The 23,751-nt window shown below is 38.7% G+C and overlaps 3 protein-coding genes across 10 annotated transcripts; 1 reads left to right on the top strand and 2 right to left on the bottom strand.

Moving 5' to 3' along the window:
• Positions 1 to 169: 169 nt before the first annotated feature.
• On the bottom strand, positions 170 to 12,043 carry LOC131787098 (spidroin-1). 6 transcript variants are annotated; one of them, XM_059104179.2, is made up of 14 exons: positions 12,025 to 12,043; positions 7,599 to 7,638; positions 7,055 to 7,155; positions 5,946 to 5,996; positions 5,673 to 5,714; positions 5,163 to 5,342; positions 4,612 to 4,928; positions 4,202 to 4,348; positions 3,618 to 3,732; positions 3,202 to 3,249; positions 2,352 to 2,944; positions 1,674 to 1,703; positions 1,187 to 1,324; positions 170 to 551 (listed from the first exon to the last, which is right to left on the bottom strand). In XM_059104179.2, the coding sequence occupies exons 3-14, from the start codon at positions 7,104 to 7,106 to the stop codon at positions 504 to 506; spliced, it is 1,761 nt and encodes a 586-aa protein (XP_058960162.2). In that variant the 5' UTR covers positions 7,107 to 7,155; positions 7,599 to 7,638; positions 12,025 to 12,043; the 3' UTR covers positions 170 to 503. The 6 variants fall into 6 exon arrangements, with proteins under 6 accessions (XP_058960162.2, XP_058960163.2, XP_058960160.2 ...); XM_059104180.2 differs by lacking the exon at positions 12,025 to 12,043 and adding an exon at positions 8,016 to 8,032; XM_059104177.2 differs by lacking the exons at positions 7,599 to 7,638; positions 12,025 to 12,043 and adding an exon at positions 7,475 to 7,531.
• Positions 12,044 to 12,471: 428 nt separating this feature from the next.
• On the top strand, positions 12,472 to 15,796 carry LOC131787116 (uncharacterized). Of its 3 annotated transcripts, none has more exons than XM_059104206.2 (5): positions 12,472 to 12,558; positions 12,839 to 12,935; positions 13,627 to 13,680; positions 14,268 to 14,306; positions 14,390 to 15,796. In XM_059104206.2, exons 2-5 carry the CDS (start codon positions 12,881 to 12,883, stop codon positions 14,689 to 14,691), a joined length of 450 nt encoding a protein of 149 aa, XP_058960189.1. In that variant the 5' UTR covers positions 12,472 to 12,558; positions 12,839 to 12,880; the 3' UTR covers positions 14,692 to 15,796. The 3 variants fall into 3 exon arrangements, with proteins under 3 accessions (XP_058960189.1, XP_058960190.1, XP_066029740.1); XM_066173643.1 differs by having other exon boundaries at positions 12,483 to 12,558; positions 12,844 to 12,935; XM_059104207.2 differs by lacking the exon at positions 13,627 to 13,680.
• Positions 15,797 to 15,887: 91 nt separating this feature from the next.
• LOC131787077 (PE-PGRS family protein PE_PGRS5) lies at positions 15,888 to 21,966 on the bottom strand. The gene is made up of 7 exons (XM_059104145.2): positions 21,831 to 21,966; positions 21,148 to 21,225; positions 20,460 to 20,486; positions 19,220 to 19,927; positions 18,838 to 18,867; positions 17,765 to 18,727; positions 15,888 to 16,884 (listed from the first exon to the last, which is right to left on the bottom strand). The coding sequence occupies exons 2-7, from the start codon at positions 21,203 to 21,205 to the stop codon at positions 16,121 to 16,123; spliced, it is 2,550 nt and encodes an 849-aa protein (XP_058960128.2). The 5' UTR covers positions 21,206 to 21,225; positions 21,831 to 21,966; the 3' UTR covers positions 15,888 to 16,120.
• Between the last annotated feature and the right edge of the window lie 1,785 nt (positions 21,967 to 23,751).

Raw genomic sequence — 23,751 nt, 5'->3', positions numbered from 1 at the left:
AACACGTTAACAAGCAGAACGTTCTCTCTTAAACTATCATCCTCTTGACAAACCAGGTCTCCTTTATCCCTCCTTTGTTTCTGCAATGTTTAGAGTAACTTAATAGATAAAGAAACGACGAGCTGACATAGATCGAAGTAACCAGACAATTAAAGAATTTACAACACAATATCTTTCTTGGTTTTTATTTTTTTCAAAGCTAGGTATTCATTCTAGAATGGTATTAGATAAAAAATGTTACATCATTAAATGTCTAGTTTTTGACAACTCATGTCTTGCCGATCACGCATGCGTCATGCCAATGAAATTTACGACTGGCTTCATTTGAGAAGATTTCTTGCTCCTTTAGGACGATTTAAAACAAATATTGCAAACGAATTGTCAGTACATCTTCTTGCAATCTATAATTCTGATGGCCAAGAAAACTCGTGGGCGTTTCATTCTTTGCCAGGAAAATTTGAAGCGTTCGTAATGGCTCGTGCTTTAGGCGGAGCGAGTCAGTTTTAAACTGCGGTCGAGTGCTTTGAATGTTGCCTCCTCATCATTTTACTCTAAAAGGAACAGGAAAAAAATGGTCTTTGAAAAAATTACTCGTACTTATTTATTTCAAATTGCACTCATAATCAGCTCAGTACTTGTTCGTGATATTCATTTAATTGCACACTTAATTCCTTCAAAATTCACATTTTTGCACTCAGTTTCAACTTTCCGCAAATTTTATGGTCCTCTTCGTTTAAATCCTCAGAGGATGATAGAATGTTTGATCTCAATTTTCAAAAACCGCTTTCGCTGAAAATTTTTCATTCTTGGGGATTTTGTGGATTGTGTTAGCTCCGCAAAAATGCGTTCCTGTAGAAAAAGAAGCTTGTAGATTGGAACGCTGAAAAATATACCTTTGGTACATTGAAAAATTCCATGAAGGGAGACTGTTTTAAACCTTTAACTTATAACCCTGATTTATATTTGATTACGATTTGGGGAAATGTCTTTGATAAGCATAATGTGCTATAACTCAATTGGTTTATATCTGCTTCGTTCCGTTTTAATGTCCTGCAGCTGGAAGAATATCGAAAAGATATTGCCAAATTTGTATTTCGCCCACGCTCAGTTCCTGATGAAATTTTCCATGCCACAAGCAGATTTCAGCTAGAAAATCTATGAACGTTATTCATCGATAGCGTCCTACCTTTTTGACTGATACTGTCTTTCTATCCTCCATTAAATGCCTCTTTGGCACAGAATTCTTTGAAAAAGCATCTTTATGTATTTGGGAAGGTTTCCTATGTTTAGTCTTGGTGTCCTCCTTCTGGTGTGTCTTGGAGCGCTGAAATTGAAATTAACGTTGATGTCCAACCAAACTGAGCTTAATACGGCTAATTTTTAAAAATGCCTCGCTATTTGTTGTGAAAGCAAGGTAATTGCAGATCGACAAGAACGTTAGCCGTGGCTCACTTGCAATTTTCTTAGATGTTGCCGGTCTTAAAGTCACTCAGAAAAAAAAGGGGTTCATTTAAGTAGATGAATTTGGTAAGAATATCGATGGAAGAGATGAATTGTGATGATGGTGTCCGTCCAATAGAGGCCAAAGGTATCAATTGTTTGTCCTTACGGCGACGTCAAAGTCGTTTTCAAGGCTTTACTTTGTCTAACTGCCAGTAAAGTTAAATCGTTACCTGGAAGTCTCGTGGTCTTGCTATTGTTGACTGTTCAGGGATAAAAGTAAGTCGTCAGTGAGTCAGTAGTATTCTGCCGCAGTTATTGTTATCATTAGTCCGTAGAAATGATGAAAATGTCTTTGTCCATTCCTTTTGAAGTATTTATAAAGAAAGTCATAACTTACTATGTAGTAATAGCTAGCAGGCACATGTGGTGAACTTATGTGTCAGTGGAAGATGAACAGATTTGTGATGTGATAGTAACGTAGCGTTTACGGTACATTTCTGAACACAATGCTTTTTCCTATTCGAAATAACTTAATAGTGTCTATGATCAAACCACACCTCTGATGTACGGACACCCTTCATCTTATTTACTAAGATACAATCTTTCTTTTTCAAACCAAACAAATTTAAAAAATATCGTTTCGTGATTCTTTTATTCACCAAGAACATTTTAACCTTCCCCAAAGATCAATCATGCACATGATTATCCTTTCTTGCGTCTCTGGATTCAAGGTTTGCTCTTCCTTGCTGAATGTATGTTGACTTTTGCCTGTATTTTATCAACCACGCCTTATGAAAAGAGAAAAGCAGTAGTGACAACATGCATAAGTCACGTAAGATTGACGGCTTTCAGTTATAGATAACGTCATTTCGATGTTTAATTTTTTTTTTCGGCTTTTTGCCACAAACCTTTTTAAATGACATTTGCTGTTGTGCAAATTGTCCTCCACCGCCCATGGCCGGCAGGCCTGCCAATCCACCGCCCATCATACCTTGTAAGCCTCCTTGAAGACCACCTCCCATTAATCCTTGCCCTTGCAAGCTGCTAACACCTCCTCCATCAGATAGCATTCCACCCTGCACTTGTTGCCCCCCTGCAAAAGCAGATGTCAAGCTCTGCATCCCTTGAACATCCTGAGCTCCCTGGATTCCTTGCAAGGATCCTCCCGCTGTTCCATCTTCGCTCATGCGGCTCACTGCAGAGTCACTCAATCCTGCCAGACCCCCTTGACCCAATCCTTCCTGATTCACTGCACCTTGCTCCAAGGCACCTCCATATCCAGCTCTTTCGGATGCCACGGGAGGTTGCTCCATCGGTGATACTTGACTTTGTGCTCCAAGTTGCTGCCCCCCCTCTATTCCTCCAAAGCTTGCTATACCTTCACTTACACCTTGGCTTCCACGGGCTCCTAAGCCACCGATTACCATGTTGTTTTGTTGAGATGATCCTCTCATCTCGCCCGGCAGCATTTTGTCGGCTTGGTGAACGAGGCTTGAGATCTCTGTGCGAAAATTTTCGGTTAATTGAAACGCCTAAAGTCGGCTGTATGCTTGTGTGTGTGCTGTTGTTATTGTTGTTTTTTTATTGTTTAGAGTGTATCTTGAATGTAAGAGATTAATTTTGGAATAAAAATGATGACTACCAGCGATACTCGTTAGCAAGAAGGAAGTATGAAATTTCCTAATTTCTTTTTAGATATTTTCGAACTGGAAAAGACGCGACTGAGGAAAAGGGGAACTACGAGATATTTGGACCAACCTGGCTGACCAACGGATAGATAAGGTGATGAATATTCCTGAAATTCCTCTGCGTGGTCAGGGTTTTTATGTGTCCGTCATCATGCAGGCATGCAAAAGGAGAGACACATTCAACAAGATGTCTTGTTAGAATGCTGGAATATGTGTATCATTAGTTTATCTATTAATCGCCAAAGTGAGGAAGCTCTCTGTTGGTATACTGTTCTAGGTAGCTTACTTGTAAGCTAGTTGAGTAAACGTATTTGAAGAAAGTTAACACTGGCATAGCTAATTGCGATTTATAGTCGTGAAAGGACCACCTTTAGGTGGGTTAAGGTTATTACAGTTGGTTAAGATTAGGAAAGTTAGAAGGCATCTTACTGTCAGAGCCCATTTCGGTGGTGAAGAAAAAGATGATTGGTATATAAGTGCATTAACCTTGGTTCTCAGAAGGAGTAATTCCTTTTTGCTGAGCTCCTACAAAGGCCATTGGTTGCCCTCTTCCTCCTTCTGGATTTGATATCCTTGGTTGCATACCTTCTTGATCCTGAACCTATTTTGATGAGCAAATACTGTAAACAATCATCACTGCACTTTGATAGGCAAACATACATAACGAACGACGTTGTTAGTTGGTGTTCAAATGAAAAGTTTGGGGACGCATCGCGCTTTTCATGATAAGTGATATGATACATGGATCTCGAAATGAATCATCTTCTACATCAGGATTTCATGGAAATATGAGTAAAAGTCACAATAAGGGCAAGGTATGCCGGGTTGATGAATATTGATTATCGGATTCAGTTTCGAGGTTGTAGCGTGCACTTTTGCCGACTATCGCATTCTTTGTACTTTACTTAGTGCAGTTGGATAATGACAAACAATACAAACAATGACTTGTTTATTTACGTTTTGTACAATATCGGTTGCTTTTGTAAAAAGAAAAAAAAAATGTTCCATTTAAGCTCGACAAAATAAATCAGTAAATGGTGGAAAGTAGAAAGTGAAAGAGTATTACATACCCCGCCTGCTCCCCCAACTACTGAAGCACCTCCGTTGCCAATTGATGCAGAACCGCGTGAAGATTGAGACTCAGCCGCAATGGCGCGCTGGATCTCGTCCAATTCATGTGCACTTTCAGAGGCAACTTGGGCTTGAATGCTTTGTTTCTATGTATATACAAGGAAAAAGAGTAAAAGCAGCTCCACGGCTCTTAACTAGCTAATTAAAGCAGTGGGGAAACAGATAAATATAATTTGTACGGAAGACCAAAGTTTATTACGTGCTCACAGTACTTTGGTGGAAGAGCTTACGATTTGCAATCCATGTGATACCTTGTCCACTCTCTACCTTATGCTAAGTGAATTGTTTGCTGAATGAAAGCTTTAGCAAGTCCTCGTTAATGAGGCATTTTAGACATAGTCATTTTTACCTCTGCAGCGTCTTGTCTTTGGATATTTGTGGCCCAGTTCACACCTTTTCCTCCATCTTCCCAACCACCACCTCCACCTCCACCTCCTCCTCCTCCTCCTCCTGTGCCATATCCTTCTCCGGTTTCGTATTTCTTTTCCTCTTCAGCTTCCATGGCTAAGCGATCCTCCAGCCTAGTGTCTTCTTTGTACTCATTATTGTTTCCTCCAATGTCTCCCAGTTCACCCAGTCCTAACATCTTTCCCATTCCGCTTGGCTTTCGGTTTACCTTGTGCTCCTTTACTCGCTTTACATGGGGTCCTTCGTCCAGGTCACTTGCTACAAAAATGATGATAATTTTAGATAGCCATTTTGTAACTAAGGTTTTATTGAAGATGATATTAAGTTGGCAACAAAACTGAGGGGCTGATCAAAGACTGCTGCCCTGACACAAATTTTGGTGCTAAGTTTCATAAGGTTCCCACTAATTAGCATAGATTCAAATAGAACAGAGAATCTCACCATTTCAGTTTTAGCATGATTGAACTTAACTAAGGGAATCGCTGGGTTTACCTGACGTCTCATGTTTTCTGGAAGCTGGTGGCTTCTCGTCTGAATTGTGATCATTACTGGCGTCACTTGCTTCAGAGCTTTTGATGCTCTCAACTCTTGTCTCAGCCTTATGTCCATGCTTTACAGCATCTTGCGCAGCTAGACTTGCGTCTAGTTCAGCTTTTTGCACTGCCTCTTTTACTAAGACAAAAACACATTTTTGACCATACTATGACATTACTCACTATAACAGAGGCCAATATTTTTCATTCAGGGAGCAGCTGTACTCATGAATTGCGTCCAAGTTTATGTAAAACACTCATTAAGAAAATTAACAACGGGTTTAAGTCCCACGAACGGGGGAGAGCACAATACACATTCAACTATGAATAGTATTGCTAATTTTTTGCGTGAAGGTTTAAAGTTCGTTTAACCCTTGATCACAACCTTGACCAAACTATGCTAATTTGTTTATTATTTCCGCGGCACATGCATTTGGAGGTCACATGCATGATTTGAAATTACACTTACCTTTATCTTCAAGATTAACCGACTTTGGAGTCGCTGGATGCGCTAAGAACGAATCAAATAAAGAAATTTGCACGCTTTTTTGTCCATAAAACACTCCTTGTGATTTGTTTGACCTTGCACCATAAATAAATTTGGTGCATCCTAAAGATTAGTTAGTTTCCTCTTTTCCTTGTGATTCTTGGGAGCATCAGGCTCAGAGGATAATTCCCACTTATCCCAGCTCCCGTTGCGCTTATCAAATTAAAGACACAGGAAACAGTTCACAAAGCTCACCTTCGTCTTCGCCAGACTTTCCAGAAGATGACTCCAACGGTGCCGTTAATACTGTAACAAGAATAATGTCAATAACAATATACATGTGAAGCGAGCAGACGAATAGCTAAACAAACTGTAAGCATCTAGACAGCATAAAGCTATAAACTGAACAAACAAGCAAACGGGAAAGTATACACAACAGAGCAAAACCTCTGTCAATGATTGTTGCGATTAAATTTTGATTTTCTTCGTTTTGTTACCAAGTTGAGGCCTCACAGTGACTTTAATTAAGCTTCGGGGATTGTCTATCCTCCTTTTTTAGTGGATCCATTGAAAATATACTTAGCAAGCCCAATAAGCAACTTATTGCAAGCATGTCCCAAAAAGACTTTGTCAGTGACCAGATTAGGACGGTCTCCTCTTAAGAATAGAGAGAGGGCAAGTGAATCGAAAAGCACAATAGAGTACCTGTTTCTTACTTTTTCACTTTCAATTTACTATTATTTTTAGCTTAATAAGATTTGTCGCCACTCTTAAACTGTCCGTACAAGCAATCATTTCGATATGACATTGTCCATTTTTCGCTGATCGCGACTGTAATGTCTCTCTAGATTTTACCCGGACTTCTTAAAAACATCACGACTTTACGAGTGCACTAATATTCAGTTTAGCCTAAATTGTGAAAATAAGAATATGGTGGATGTTTATTTGGTCTTGGAGTCCAACAAATATCACTCTCTTGGAAAGATACGTAGAAATTTTTTAGACAGTTCGCTTACATCAATAAAAAGGACGGCAAACTTTTAGCAATAGTTTTAGATACAATACGGTTTCAAATCGTAAATGAAAGGTCAAGTCAAATGGAAAATATAGGATAAGGAAGCTGAGATAGGAGCCAAAAACCATAATTACGAGATTGCGACTTAAAAACAGAACTGATAATTATGATACAAAAAGAAGACAACAATTTCCATCTGAGGGAACTGGGTCACATTTGAAGTTAGTACATCAATCGTTTGTTACTTGTGGCGAGGCTGGTGGAAAGAAATTAGAATATTCAAACATCTCACAGCATGTCAGTACCATCTTATATCCAGGTTGATTGATATTTGTAACATAAAACTTACCCGCGTGCGACAAACACAATGTCAGGCACGTTAGAAGAAGTCTCCTGTTCATTCCACGGCCTTTCCTTGTTCGTTATTGTTTATTTATCGCAAATTTGTACCTGCCAGGAAAATGATATATTATTTTGCCACCAAAAGTTATGTCTGCTCCGGTTATCAGGCCCTGTTTGTTAATAAGTTTGTATAGACTGCTCGCCAACAACAAACTTTATTAGATTTAATCGTTTTTATCAACATGTTTCTACCATATTTTCAACTTTGCTCCAAATCCTCTTAGCAAAGCAGGTTTTTTCTAGATTGCTTGTAATTATTATTGTTTATATAATAAAATCTGTTCCATTCGCAAGCTGAAATATTTTGCTTTGTATATGTAAATAGGAGTTACAGAAAGCTAAAAACTTCAATCACATTCTAACTTACCGTTCAAAAAACAAAAATCCAGATCAAAGAGAACTTGAAAATGTTTCCTATTTGGTCATTTCCACTAAATGACGTCATTAGATTCAACAAGATGTTCTAAAGTCAAGCAAAATTAAATATTTACCACTAAGTTGTGCAGTCCATCGACTTCGCCAATATTTAGCCTGCACGTGGGAGAAAGTAAAGATTAAATGTTTAGTTAAACCAAGGTTATCAAGAAGAAACGAAGGCGATGATTGCTTGTATCCTCTTTCTTCAAGGATTATTCTGGGGTTGCCATGTTGTAGGAGGGTTTCGACTGTGCTTAGTGTTTCGTGATTATTCACCTGCTGACTCCGAACATGAGACTTAAAACTGTTCTTGCTGATAGACTGATAAATCACTTCGCTCTGGTAACGCTTCAGTAACACTGAAATATTAGTCTCTTAACAGGCGGATCGTTTTAAATCGATTGACAGGTATAATAATTTGACTAAGGTGATAAATGCAAACACCAACACAACCTTGTTATGTGCATTCTGTAGAAACATGGTGGGTTTACCTAGTACATAACCGTTGGTTATCTACACTACATGCATTGTAATTTCTTAAATTACGCCGTGTTAGTTGCATGTTTAGAATCCGTAGTTGCGTTGTAACAAACGCTTGATAAACTTTTTTGTTTTGCTTTGAGCGCTTTATACCGAGCAGCTCACATATGGCATGCGCGTACACAGATGAAGTGGCATTGGCAATGCATACAGGACACCTTATTGGACACCGTATTTAACACCCCTATCCAAACTTAGTGAAGCGCTTGGGACATATTTGAATGCTATCGAATCACAATCTTCTAGAAAACATTTGCAATATGTATTTAAAGAGGTCCTGTTTTTGTAAATATATACACCTCATTCTCTGGTTTAACATATAATACGAGCAGATATTTTGCGAGTTGCGTTTTTTTTTTTGCGAGCCTCATAAGGGCAAGGAATTATACTGGCAATGAGCAAGATGTTCGCTCGCATTACATGTTAAACTTTAGATCAAGAGTTTAATTTTCTACCATTTGACATCTAGTTTTGGAAATACTCCCGACAGTTTAAGCTGAGCATCGCACCGATCGCATACGACGTGCGTAGAAGATGAAGTAATTTGAAAAAGTTTTCTTTCCGACCACCAAAAATCTTCTGGGCCTAACGTTCGTTTCTGAGAGAGTCATGCCTGAGAAAAGGAAGAACAATCACTGTCTGGGTAGTTCAGTGCGGCCATTTTGTTGCTCCACTTTCCCCCTGTTCTACTATGAAATATTGTTACATATTTTTCGCGTTCCGTTGTCCCAATATGGTAAAATGGCGTAATAGTAAAATAATAATATGATATAAAAGTTGATAACTCGGGCTATTTAATTAATATAATACAGGGGATTTGCAAGGTTACATAACAAACTCATAGACTTCAGCAATAAGGGAATTGTGGCAGGAATTCACAGGTTAAAGTAAAGTAAAACTTTTATCAGACAGGGAAGCCAATTCAGCTCAGTGCTATAGTACTGTCACTAGACCTTTACCGTGTTAACTCCTAAAATTCTGTTGTGTGATTAAAGCGAAGGAAGTTGTGCTCTAATAAGAGAATCTTTTAGAGACCTGTCCTTCTGATGACAACAATTAAGGGATTAGGATATATTTGCACCAGGTCATTGTTGCCAGAAATGAGGTGCCAGAGTCTCTAAAGAATCTCTCTAAGATTCTGGTCGGCAGGGTTGAAAGTTGGAACGAACGGCAAAATCTTTTAAATGATTTCAGTTTGTTTTTTAAAGCCGTGTTGCGTGATAAAAATTTTGGTTCGGTTAAGATCTTTTCAACGAGGTCCTGAGGGTAGCCTTGTTTTATATGGCGAGTTACAAAATTTTTTCTTCTTCCATTCAAAAGATTGTTGAGATTGTTGAGAGATTGTTCTCAGCAAGCGTAGTGCTTTTCCTTCTACAAAACCTTTCTAAACACTGAGAGGGTGGCATGGAGAGAAGTGCGTTTATTGGAACATTTCTGTCGGCTTATAATATGTGTAAACATCACGGATTTTGCTGTCGATAAATCTGGGTCCTTTAAAAAACCTCAGTATTGAGGAAAACAATTTTTTCTGACGACAGTTCATGCGTGAATATAATAGTGGCGTAGAATGAAATCGTAGAGCGAAATCAATGAAGTTGTTGATTTCGGTTTCGGAAAAGGTCCACACGGAAAAAAATGTCCTCGATGTATCTTTTGCAAAGAAATGGTTCATGTGGGCTTGTAGCTAGTAGCTGTTTCTTAACATGAACCATGAATATGACCGCAAAAGCTACCTCCATTTTTGTTTCCACAGCTATTCCGTGCGTTTGTAGATTGTGTTTGTCGCCGAATTTGAGAATTTTCGTTTTGTTGGGATCGGACGTTTTGACGGAAATGCTCTTCGTAGTTTTGACAGATGACTTTAATTCCCTCTTCTAGGGGAATGTTAGTATAACTGATCAGTAAAAACGTCGAAAGTAGCTAAAACCGCTTCTTCTGGAAGTGGAGTGTTTTCGATGAAGTTTATAAACTGAGTAGTGTCTTTAATGTAAGGCTTGTGTTTTCGCGATCAGTTGTAAGAACTGGAAATACATTCTGTCGGGCCATGTTACTAGACACGATGGGTCTGCCGACAGGAATGGTTTTTATGTACTTTGGTCAGCATATAAAATTTCTGTATTCTAGGTTGTTTTTTAGCCTGAATTGAGCCACTTATAGGTCATGTTGTCAATGTGTTCTTTAGTAAACAAAATGTTGACAATCGTTTTGACTTTTTTGGCTGTTTCAGACACTGTTGGTTGTGTAAGGGGATAATAGAATTTCTCGTTAGAGACTTGTTCGTAACCCTCCTGTATGTTTTGTTGCTGCTCGCTTGCTGCGTTCGCTTGCTGCGTTCGCTCGCAACAACACTAATCTTGACGAGCTTTCTATTGTGCGTAGGTCTAAGCACGAGTTTACAGCCAGTTCTGATTTCGATTTGTGGTCGGGCTACCGAAATATGTTTGTTCCTATGAACACGTCTACATTACATTGGTCAGCGGTAGCGAACCAATGTGTAGCATTGACAGAGTCGACCGCATGCTTTGAAGTGTGCTGGAGTGGGGATTTTCTTATGTGAGGTGAGTTTTACGAAGTTTTGCGGCGAAAGTATATTGAGCTAACCTCGAAGTATTTCACTTCCTATTAGAGACTGCTAGTTTGGTATTCATTATAACTGTAGTGGTTTCTTTGTCGGCTTTTTTAAGATTTATCTCGCTGTTAACTGCATATTTTTGCTTTGCTTTTAGATTATCTCTTCCGTTGAGAATGGTTTTAGAGGCAGTCTCTACTTCCGTGCGCTCCAAATAATTTTCAAAAGCAACCGTTTGCCTATTTGGTAGCGTTTGGCTATTTTAGGCGCAAAGAGCGAGTAAAGTCCGTAAAATCTTTAAGGAGGGTTTTATGTGAAGCCAGTACAGGGGTACTTAGGATTAATTTCAGTCCTTTTACCATGAAAGCTATTTTGCGATCAGTATAAGGTTCTCATTGGACAAGTTTTCAGGGTTGAGCCTGATATCAAATATAAATTATGATTAAAATTTGGTTAAAAAATTAAAATTACGTTAAAAATCTAATTTCTATCAAGTAACTGAAAAAATTCTCAAAAAAATTAGACCCGCATTAAAATCTATTTTGCACATTAAAACTTTTCTCTCAGTTAAAAGCAAAGTGTTTTTACCAAAATTTGTTTCTGCTCCCGGTAACGATAATCTAGTGTTCTGCCTTATAGAATAGTTAAGAATGTTGGAAAATCTAATAATATACGAGGAGAAATAGGCAGGAGCTATGAACTTTAAACAAAAAGAGAAAGTTTGGTCACATGGTAAGAGCGCCTATTGGAAAGACGCGATCAGCGCAAAAGAGACATTGCATCTGGGGAGCGCGTACAGCGCGTAATTACTACGAGCTACTTCAGGAATGGTGGTTTGAATGACTCAGAATTTTATGCTCAGTCAAGTTTAGCACGTTATTTAACAGACCTGGTATCTCTCTGCCATTATATTGAGCTCAACATAACAAGTAATGAGTTTCATCAAGCTTCATCAAATTACGTTATTCTGAGACCAAAAGTTTGAATTTCACATAGTTTAATTTGCATTTAAGGTTGAGATTGCGAAAGGTGTTGACCTACATATTTTGGGTTTTTTCGCCAGATAACACATTTCAGGTTTTCAAATCGATGGTCGCTCGAAAGAATAGTAACATTTTAAATCAGTTAGAGGGTCAAACTTTCTCATAAGTTGTTTCTTGGTAATGAGTGGTGGAGCGTTGTAATTCTATGTTTCCATGAGAAAACATCATGCTTCAGGAAATGCTCGTTTCAGTCCCTCCAAATGCGCGTTAATGAAAGTAAGGAGAACTGAACTAAAACTGTACTATGGTAATAATTTTTTCCTCGGAAAATATAATGCGCTGCACTGGGTGCAGAAGCCAGGAGTAGTTGCTTGTAAAAGGATAAAGGAAAGAGAGAAAATTTCTTACGATTTCCAGTTGTGTTTTTGCCCCGTTCACGAAGGCAACCACATCCGTTGGTCCTTATCTTCTGACCTCAGAGTACACCCCGATCTACATTTATGACGATCCTATTTCTAACGGGTTGGAGTTTACAATGCTCAGAATTAATTGAAGATAGAAAAGAGAAGTGAAAAGGTCGTGATTTGGTGTCAATCTGGATGGTGACAGCAGGTTGTAGCAATTAAATCGATCAAATACTTCACCCCCTCTTACGTGAAAAATAGTGTTTATGCTCCCTCAATTTATATTTCATCCACGATCTGTGTAATCCAGGGTTAGGCTATTTGGCTACAATGAAAAACTTAGAAAACTACAACCCGTAAAAAGGGGAAAAATCAGCAAGTGGTTTGTGTTGGTGGCAAAACATTACGTCATAAAATCTTCGAGCAGGAAACGTAGCTGGTACGTCGTAAGATGTGAAACGGGAAGTGACAGTGCTTAGACGTCTGATTCTTTATTGAAAGCGACTACACCTTGCATCAGCGTATAGGAAAATGTTCCGTGAGTTAAACTTTCTCTTTATCACTCCTGAGATTTGTTTCCTGTAGCAGGTGTCATAGTGAAGTATCATATTTCTTCCCATTAACTTCCATCCTCACCTTTCAATTTGCCTAAAAGTAATTAATTCGTGTGCCTTGAAGTCGAGCATTCTTTGTTTTAAGAGATCTGCAGAGTTGAAGAAATTAGATCTCCTTGAAAAACACTTCCTTTAAGCATCTTTCTCATTATGTGAGAATGTACTTCTCTTTTGTTGGCTGACGAGAGATTGAATTGCCTACAGTTTAGGATAAGGAATTCAGGTCCATGCCATGTTTTCAAGATAATGAAGGGGTTGTTCTTCATAACAGTTTTTGCTTGTCTGGAGTTGGCAGCCGCAGGTAAGATAAACTCCAATTTAATTACAAGAACGCTCCACTGATCTTCTTTGTCCAACAATCGTGATGTTAATAGTGTTTTTCGGATGGTTAACCTTTACTGGTACTAAACTCAACCAGGTGGAACATGCGAAGCCCCAACATCATATGTCATCGCTTTTATTTTTATGTAGCTTTCTTAATTTTTCTCGTCCTCAAGCAAACTGTTTGAGTGTTACTTTTACAGAAATTGGCCAGTTTGGTTTAATATCCGTCAAATAAGGAATCAAAGCTAGGTATTACCTGATTGCTTCAGTCTTGAATCAATTTTCTCAACAGCTTAGAAAATGTAATTGTAGAAAAATGATAATCATTTACCTTTTTCGCTTGGAACGGCATGATTTTAACCGATGTTACCAATTTCGCCCAATAATCTAACCCAGTGAAAGAATCAGATGAAATATTTTATCATATCAATAGCGGATTTTTTAATAAGTATTAGGTATAATACCACTATACTGAATGCCGGTGGGATACAATATTCCATTTAAGCTTTATTGAATACTTACTTTTTCTTCGAGTTTATAACCTTTTGTATTGCTAGTCGAATGCTTTTGATAACGAATTACTACACAAATTGCTCGTCCTATTTTACGTGGCATGAAAGCTCTTACCGTTTTTTAAATTCACTAAATTCTTTCTCCAACTTCCATAGAAAAGATACAAAAACGTGAATTGAAAATTGACAGACGAAGCCCTTGGGAATATGGTATGTTGCTCTACATTCGTGTTGCATGACAGCCTTAGTGGCAACTACTTCTGAAAGGAGAAGTTTACAACAGAAACCATACGATTTTTATTTCTGCCTTTCAAAGTATTTGTAAAATTTGGAATTACTGTCGAAAACATCAAACGAAGGACGCCGCTATTCAAGTGTTTTTCAGCTACCTAGCCCCTTACCACTTACGCATCAAAATTTCTTTTTTCCATCTTGAACATTCAGGAGCTAAAACTAAAGATTTTATTGACTCAAATTACGATTTTTTCTGATATACGGTTGCAATTGATCAAAAGTTACTTACAGCAACCTTGTTATCATTCACAAGGTTGTAAATTTGACCTAAAGGTTTGGTTTGCTCATCTATCGTTCATCGATTTCTTGTTCATGGGTGTACGTACTGTTTTAACGGATTGCCGACAGTCCAATAGCTATATGGAGGAGATTCCCCAGAGGTGACCTCTAATGGGTAAATAATGCTATTACCCATGCAGCGAATATGTTGTCCATTTACGGCTGCATGTTACCAACTATCAAGTGTTGTCACAGTAACAACCAATTCTCGTATTGTCTTGCAGCTTTGCTTAAATATCTTCTAGGAGACCCCAGAGGAAACCGTAAGTTTCCGTAACTTTCTATTTCTTTTATTCTCAAAGTATTTGTGTAAGGATGTCACTCAGTGAAATGACCTCTCTTCCAGCAAACACAGCGAAGGCTTTGAAAGGGGAAAGGAGAACTACTAGACTGCACAGATTGTGCTCTGGGAAAATTCAACTTCGTGATAAATGGATCAAGGATACGTCAGTTTACGACAAAATTATTTGCGGCATGTTCACAAGACAAGATGAGTACAAGAAGCATGAAGCGCACGTGGCGAGGATATTAATGGGAAAAACTAATAGAAAGACTTTGGATGAACAGAAAGATGAACTGATCAGAGCTGTTAATCGGATGGTAAAGGCAGCCGGCCCTATTCCTATTATTAAGATCAAGGGCAAATGAACGGGAAAGAGGAGCCATTAAATCAGTTCAGGAAGTTAATAACAGTGTGGACAACAGAAAACCACTAAAGCAGCAAAGGGTTCTACAAAGCCCCTAAATCTTTTGGGTAAAGTTCTTGTCACTTTCCTACTCTATCATTAGGTCAATTCGAAAACCGTGTGCATGTGACGAAACATTTTCCCTAATTGTAAGATAACAGTTATGTGTTTTTTATAAACCTCTAATGGGATAATTTAGTGGGGGATTTTTAATTTCTAATAAACAAGACCACACCAATAGAACCCGAAGGCAAACATTTCTTTCTCTTTTACTTTCCATTTAAGTTTGGACAAAAATTGTTATTCAGACGGTCAGTGCCTGTTATTCCAATCATTTTCCAACTAAGGATGTTTTTAAAGACATCGATATACTTAACTATTTCTTTCTGAGGGGGTTTTTTGAAGAATACTAAATGTTTTTTCGCTTTTTTAGCGTTGAGTGCTCTTGACGCTCTGAACAAAAATCAAAGGTTAGCACGGGGTTTCGCCGACAAAGGCTTCCAATATGAGGGCCTGAAGATTTTTCGAGTAGTCATAACACAAATTTTATCTCTGGCTACATTTCTCAATTTACTTAATTTATGACATTAAGTGTGTAAAAAAAATACCTGCACGAAATTCGGTAATACGGAGCAACGAAAATGCGAACCGCAACAAGTTTAATTCCATCCAAAAGTACAATTTTATTTTCGATAGAACATTTTCATAGCCCCGAACTGCAAGGTATCGACGCTGCGCCAAATATGTGAAAGGCTGATATATGGAATTATCCCAAATCGAAATACACTGAAATTAATGATACCCCCCCTTCCGTTCGTTTGTATATATTGTAATATTAGGAGGAGGAGCAAGAAGAACGAGAAAAATCGATATAACCTTTGGCTAGGATTTCCTACTGAAACAACTGAAACTCTATAGTAAATTCTTAATACCCTGCCTTAAGAGGAATGCCCGAGTTTTTGATTTGTGAGGAATAGAATACTGATGCGAGTGTTTTGTTATACTTCGAAACACAACAAGGGAAAGGACTTTCGGCATTTTCTATGTAAAAGTAACCATCTTTATTGCCGTAATTAATTTGATTAAACTATCACTATCGCTCGCTGCTCGCAATGATATGATCACGATGTCAAAGTGGGGTTGAAATGCCGGTCTAACTCAGAGTAACTATAATTTTTATTGGAATTATAGCTATTGTTATAATGAGGACAATGGTTTTGTTCGACAACTGTTGTCATAGATTCTCACCATCGAATGCAGAATTAAAAAAACAAAATGCGTGACACATTTTACAAATTTTGAACCCTTTAAATTATTTTTGTTCTATGGGCGCCCGTATAAAACAGGCATTTTAAACACATGCTTAAAAGAACTATTGGAAATAACTCTTCTTAATGCGATTTCTCTTTTGCTTTTCTAGCACTTTTCTTAGACTTATTTATTCTAGCTTTCTTGTGATGATTGTCCTTTTCTGCTAATTTACGTTGAAACTCTCTTCTAAATAGGCCACCAGGTGCGTCTCCCATGGTTGTGATACCTGGGTTATTCATCCCAGTGAAGCCATTAATACCATCCATTCCACCGAATCCGTTCATTCCATTGTCCAATCCACCACCCATCATTCCACCACCCATTCCTTCCATACTAGGTGTTCCTCCCATTCCAGCCATTCCTCCAGCACCATCCATGTTACCCATTGCGTTCATGTCGCCCATACCTCCTGGCATGTCGTTCATGGGTCCTGCGCCTCCCAGGTCTCCCGGCATGTCATTGAAAGGTCCCATACCTCCTAAGCCTTGCGGCATATCCTGCATTGGGCCCATACCTCCTGGCATACCTTGCATTGGTCCCATGCTACCTTGCATGTTTTGCATACTCGCCATTTTGTTCATACCTCCCATTCTTCCCATTCCTCCCATTCCTCCCATTCCTCCCATTCCTCCCATTCCTCCCATTCCGTTCATTGCGGCCATGCGACCCATTCCTCCCCCTCCTCCTCCTATATTTGGCTTTCCTCCCATTCCGTGCGCGTTTTTCCAAGCGGCGCTGAATTGGTTTTGCATCTGCTTTTCAATACCCGCCATGGCCTGGTCCTGAATTTGTTTCATGGCAGAATTGTAAAACATCTCGGGAGTTGCTGGCCCAGTACTCACACCTATGAGATTATAATGACACGGAATTACTCTTTAAAGTGGTTTATGACCGTTCGTTTTGCATCACAGTTATTTAAGTTCGCGCCGTCAAGATAATAACGCTTGCAGAAAAGTGAAAGACAAATTAAGCCGAAACCAAAGAAAGTAAATTTGTCAGGCCTGCCTTATTAAACAAAGTTATGACCTCATTGAATTACTGTTTTCAAAGGTCACTATAATCAATCAGCAAGTTCTTAGAAAAATAAGGATTCTCATATTTCATCATCGCCTTAATGAGTCATTGCAAGTAGGTAGTCAGACACATGTTTTCCTATAAGCTTTCAATTTTTTGGTGCGCATTCAGGCAATTCTTAAACACTTAACCTGCCTTAGCGGCAAGCGCGTGTATGGCCAACAGAGTGCAAAACATTTTATGTGCAACAGAAAGATGTTCGATTTCCCTTCTTGCATTGATTTTTGTTTGAGCACACTAATTATTGAATCCGAATGGACTAAATCCCTTCCCTAAAAGGGTGAATTTAATTATAGGGAGTTTCTCAAATGATATTTAACTGCACAAGGTGAGATTGTTTGAAACACTTCAAACTCATTAAAAACAGAGCTCCGTTCATTTATTGATGAGATAACAAAGAAAATTTATCAAAAGAAATGTTGATAGAGGTAAACCTTATATATGAGAAAATAAGTCCATAACAGTTGAACTTGCCCGGCTGTCATTGGGTGTAGTGACTCCTTTGGAATGTGCATGCTCATCAACAGTTAGTTTCGTTTTATACGAGGAAAGTGTCTTCAGTGTCCTCATAAACTTATTAAGATTGCGATCGCCACGTGGTCTCATGCATGATGTAAAAGACGGTCAGTGCTTTCTTTCGTGCAGTTTACCTGATGTTTTTTCCCGTTTCATGGTTATGTCCTTCTTTGATGCCAGGGTTGATTGATTGTGTCCTTTGTTGAGCTTATGACTGTCGTGCTTTTGTTTTCCTTTCTTGTCAGGTTTTTCAACCTTTGCTATTTTAGCTTTTCTATCATGAGGAGCATCGTACCCTTCGTCGATATCACTCTCAGGGCCTTCTTCCACTGGCTCTTCAAGAGCAGCATGTTCTCTAGCGGGAACAAAATAAGGTTCATCTTCGTCGACATCATTGTCGAATCCCTCATCATCAAAATCTTCCTCGTTGTCGAAGTAATGATGTCTCCGAAAAGGACGAAAATAAGGCATACTGGGCCGGTCTTCGTATCCTAATGGTACTTTGTCCCGTCCAACTGCAGGTTCATCAATCATAGGCATGGGTCCCATAGGCCCCATGGGACCCATAGGTTCCCTGAGTTCTTCTCCAAATCCTCTCGCATAATAACCATTTACTCCATTAAAGTATTCATCGTTTCCTCTTAGATTGTCTCGTTGGAATGCATCGCCAGCATTTTCCATATCTCCCATATCTGCCATGCGGTTGCCATACATTCCGGCCATTCCCATTTCTCCCAGTCCACCAAAGCCAGCCATTCCTCCCATTCCTCCACCCATACCATCCATACCACCCATGCCACCCATGCCACCCATGCCGCCCATGCCTCCCATGCCTCCCATACCTCCCATACCACCCATGCCGCCCATGCTATCCATTCCGTCGCTCATTCCTCCCATGCCTTGCATACCACCCATGCTTCCCATTCCTCCCATGCCTCCCATTCCGCCCATTCCACCCATTCCTCCCATCCCCGGCATTCCTTTTGCTGTCTGCATAGCAGCCTTAAATTGGTTCTGCATCTGTTCTTGTATGACTTGCATAGCTTGTTGCTGCATTTGTTTCACCATCGGGTTGTCAGGCTCCTCATTGTCTTTGTCTGCAAAGAAGGGAAACAAATCAATACTGCGGTGCTTAAATGACTTGTCCTTTACCGATTTGTAGTGTCCTATACGTCAGTATGGTCTGACATCACTGCGAGATACTTACCATCTCCTTGACTTGGGGCTTCGCTGGGCTCTACGGAAGTTGAGAAAAATGATACCGTGTTATTCATTTGTTACAACGACATTTAATTTTCTGTCATGTCACACACACATACGTCTCTTAATTAAATTACAGAAAAGAACCCTTTTCCTAAGGAAAATTCGTTTTTTTGTCAAAATTCTAGACTTAAGCAACAGCTGATATTCAGTTCCCAAAACACGAGATAATAAGAGGAAATGGCCTCCAGCCTTAGAATTAAGTCCTTTGCAACATAACTTAAACTTTCAAACAAAAGAAGATAATGATGAAGATGAAAATGTATTTTTATATCTATCTGTATATGAGATATTCTAAAGGCTAAACTGAAATAATATTTGGTACTTACCATCAGGGCTCTTGTTACCATCGCCACCTTTACTATCGTCTGACAAACCGACAGGAACAACAGGGGGTGCTTCTCCTTCGGCACCGCCTGGAGCAATCTTTAAATCCGGAGGGAGCTTAGGATGGTCTGGTCCAGCAGCAATAGCCGCATAGGGATCTGTTTTACCTTGGTCATTTTCTTTTGGATCCATTGCTGAACCACTTCCACCTTCGGAATCCCCAAGTTGAGTGTCGTTACTGGATAATTTCTTTGCAGCTGCTGCTGTTACGTTTGGAAGAACTCCGCTGACCAACTTGTCAATTGCTTTAAGAGCCGAGGTAGTATTGAAATCTTGAAATTGACTTACATTCTTAATTCCGTCTCGAACCTTGCTTAATGGAACACCTGTCGACACCCCTGTATCGTCCACCTTTTCTGGGTTTGGCTTTATCTGAAAATTCGTAAACTCTTTACGATCAGGCATCACACTGCCAGGCTTAGCGCTTTTAAGCTTATGAAAGAGCTTCAAAAGGTTCTTGTGAATGCTTGTTTGAAGGCTTTTGATTTTAGTTTTTTCTTTTATGGGAGAAGCTCCACTTTCCTCATCTTCCTCACAGTCCTCATTTACGGATGACTTCTTTAGAGCAGCTTCCGTCTCAGTTGGGTGGGGAATGTGAGAGTCAATACTCTTTTGATGCGATTTTAGACTGCGAACTTGATTTATACAACCTAAAGAATTAGAGTAAAGACAAATGATGAGACCATAAGACTGCCGTGCAGTTGATTCGATATATTTTTTCTCCCTTTTCATGGTCCGATCCCTTCAGCTCGCCATTGACAAATTACTATATTATTCTCAACCTTGTCACAATGATTACTTACTTTCTGTTATTTGACATTGAAAAAACAGAAGAACAAAGAGATTAGCAGCTTACCAAAATGTATTCAGTTACTAACATGTTTGCCTTGAAACTTGTATGATCATTGAAGAAAATTTGAAGAAATTGAACGTCATTGAAAGCAAGGTTTATTCTATGCTCTCTTACTCCATACCAAACAACTGAAACGTCATTTAATATGTTTTCACTGCGCTGTGAGTGACTACCCTCGTAATTATCTCCACGCTAAGTGGTAGTATGACCTTTACGATTTACTTCGTATACTCCTTCTGTGCGAAAAGTCACTTTGAAATGTAACGAAGGAGAAGAGGATAATAGTGGATATAGCTGAGGACTTAAGAATACAGATGAAGTTCAAATACCTTTTGAAGGCCTTCCACAAGATAAGTCTGGGAAAGCAAACAATAATGTGATAAAAATCTGAAGATCTGAACGCCGCTTCCCAATTGTTGTTTTTAAGAAACTTATAGTGGATCGTAGAGATAAATTAGAGAACTGTTTGTGACTTTGTGACTAAACTGACGATATCTTCTGACTTGGCTAGTCATTAACAACGTTGTCATCATTATCACTGCTTTTAATGATATCGATTTCTAAAATAACCCACGCATCACTTGCCGCTTAGCGGTGAGACGCTCAGTGAGGAGTCTGAAACTTACATTCAATGGACGAGGAACGAAAGGGGTGCGGTAGGGGGAGGGAACTTACATTAAATGGAAAATATTACCTGTTAATTGTGCATTTTGTTCTGTTTTTTTTTAATTTAAATTAAGAATATAGTTTACTCAAGTTCTTTCAATTAAGGCGTTTAACAGTTTTACAGTATAATTTCTGATTTCTTCTAGTTGTAAACTGAGGTATTATAAACACATTGCATTCTCCTTTTACTGAGTATCGCTTTGCTTAACATGGACCGCCGTTCTTTATAAAATTTGTTGCATAGTAAAGAACTTGTTAAAGACACCCCAGTACTCCGGCCATAAGGCTACTGATTAGTTTTGTAACGCACTGATAATTTTATTGTCAAAACAACTGGTACCAGCTCCTTACCTGTGAACAAAAGAACTGCTAAAAGCAGCGAAAAGATCATCGACCGTTTTCTTGTCATTCTTCAATTCTTCGCATTTGCTATAGAAAATCATGAAGATTGTCTTTACTAAAACAGTTTAGCAAAAGATTTCAACACTGTTTCTACTACATGATATATTTTAGATAAATACAATTGACTCGTTGAACTAAACGTGCGAAATTTACAAGTACCAGAAGAATTATTTGCAGTGTAGCCCAATGGCCCCAAAGCCTTTTGAAAGAGATCTTCAGACTGAGAAGTAAAAGATTTAAGGCCTTATGACATTTCAAATGGATAATTTATTTTCAAAAAGACACGATCCAAACTCGCCGTAACAGGATCGTTTTCCTCGCGATGTTTATATTATGGCAGGTCTCTCAGACTTTGCTGCCGGGATACCCAATATTCCCGTCTGTTTAGGATATATCATTACCTGAAGTAAATAGGTTTCATATACATTATCATGATTCATCGTCAGTGCTTTCTTTGCACTACAAGAAAATAAGTCTCCTAAGATTCATAAAGGAAACTACGTAAAGTTCTCGTAGCAGGTATTGAAAATATTATTATCAGAGAGGCTCAAAATATTATCGTATGGAAAACAATTTACTAATGGCAAATCATCCAAAACCATGAGGGAGTAGGTAGACAATACACAACTTACCATGAGCTGAAGCACTGTTGATGATATTGGTACAAAACAATTGCCGCAAGCCACAAGAAATCACAGCTCAGTTGCTGATGTAAGAATAAAATATTTTGGTAACCCAGATCATAAAATTATAGTTATTTACCAATTAAATATTTACATAAGCAATCCAAAATAATCCCATGTGTTGCCAGGGAATAGGAGATTACCCCAAATTTAACGAATGAAGTGTAATTTTTTGGTCAAAAGGGTCGGACTGAAACTAAATCGATCCACATGATGATAAAAAAAGGACATATATCTACATGGAATTAAGCGGTTAAAGATCGCTATGGTTTGAAAATACAGTAAACTTTTCATCAGCGTTGCATTATGGGGTGAACGAATTCTGTCATGGGCAACTCAATAAGGTCAGGCGTATCACACCTGTTAGTCAAAACTTCAAGGGTGCTTATCAAGAAAATTTCACACCTAAAAGAACCAAACTAGCTTTAACAGGTTCGCCTGCTCTTAGATTCCTGTAGCACGGTCCTGGATCTATGAGCAGCTTTCACAATAATTCCGTGTAAAGGTGTTCATCCAATCCAATGTTTTTTAAGCAGTCTAGTACCATGGGAAGAATGGACACATCAGGGCGATGCTCCTTCTGGTCAAAGGTTGCTATGGTTTTGACGGTGTATTATATTTATCTAATCTACTTTAATCCGTTCTGATGGTGAAGGCATTTCTTACGACGTATTGTCTTTTCCTTTGGCTTACATTGGTTTATCCGTTTAATGATGGACAGAATGATGGATAGCTCTAACCGTTGTCTGGCTACAAGATTCCTCATATGTAGCATTCGTTTTGGAAGTTAGGCAAGCAAAAGCCTGGTCCAGCACAAAATCCTCTTTAAGTTTGCTGCAACTGTTTTCGTACAGAAAAAGAGGATATGCATAAGCTCTGAAGTTTCGGAGGAAATATATGTCACTGACGTTTAAACTTGGTGGTTAAGGAATAATTTTATCTAAAAGATGCACCTTCTAGTTCGCTCAGGATCAGTTAATAAAGCTTCTCATTTATTCATGGTAACTTAAAAAAAATGCATACTCGATAATCTCCCTTGAATATTCAAAATGTGATATCTTGACCTAACCAGTAACCTCCCAAATGAAAAATTATGTTCATAATAAATTTACACCTGCCTTAAAGAATTAGATTCTGAATTTAGATTTTGAATTAGGGTGTTGAGTCAGTTAAAGGGTTGGTATTCACTTGGAAAGAAAAGAGTTTGCCCAAACTGCTTAATATCGAAGCATAATATCTCACTCGTATGATATAGGTTTGTCAGAGGTACTGATTACGTAAAAAGCTGGCTACCCCATCTGGTTATGTAGCCGCAATACTCGTGCCGTCTCATTTCGGCAATCGAATTTAAGGTTTGAAGGACGATGTCTCGTTGTGTTCACGAAATTTTCCACTCTACCATACAAATTTTTAGACCCTTTAAAAGAAAAATTGCATTAAATTCATTTCAGGTGTTCTATAAAAGTTCTCATCCTGCGATATTATCCCTTTCTGGTGTGTTTACTCCCGTTTAGAGTAAGGACGACAAAGAAGCTTGGCGAAAAGAAAAAAGAAACAATCAAACAAGCTAAAACAAAACACGTACAACTACTTTTAAAAATGTACGCCTTAAGCTCATGACGAGGGAATAATTTTGTAACCTACTATTTCTTCGGCTTTCACCCCAATTTGCGTGTCTTGACACAAACGTCCAAGGAACATTTTCATGTCGGGGTGAAAAGAGGTGTTTAGAAAGCAGGTAACGCTTGTGAGATCTTGGGTGGAAGTCTAGAACTATGTTGTCATGGAAAAATCATTTTTCTGTCTGATGTACATTCCCCCGAGTTATGGCAAATATGTGCGCATTAATTTCGTGTTTCATTTCATATAA

The sequence above is a fragment of the Pocillopora verrucosa genome, chromosome 10 (genome assembly GCF_036669915.1).
Source record: "Pocillopora verrucosa isolate sample1 chromosome 10, ASM3666991v2, whole genome shotgun sequence".
Classification (NCBI taxonomy): domain Eukaryota; kingdom Metazoa; phylum Cnidaria; class Anthozoa; order Scleractinia; family Pocilloporidae; genus Pocillopora; species Pocillopora verrucosa.
The sequence above is the reverse complement of the archived record's forward strand: the minus strand, read 5'-3'. Positions and strand labels throughout refer to the sequence as shown.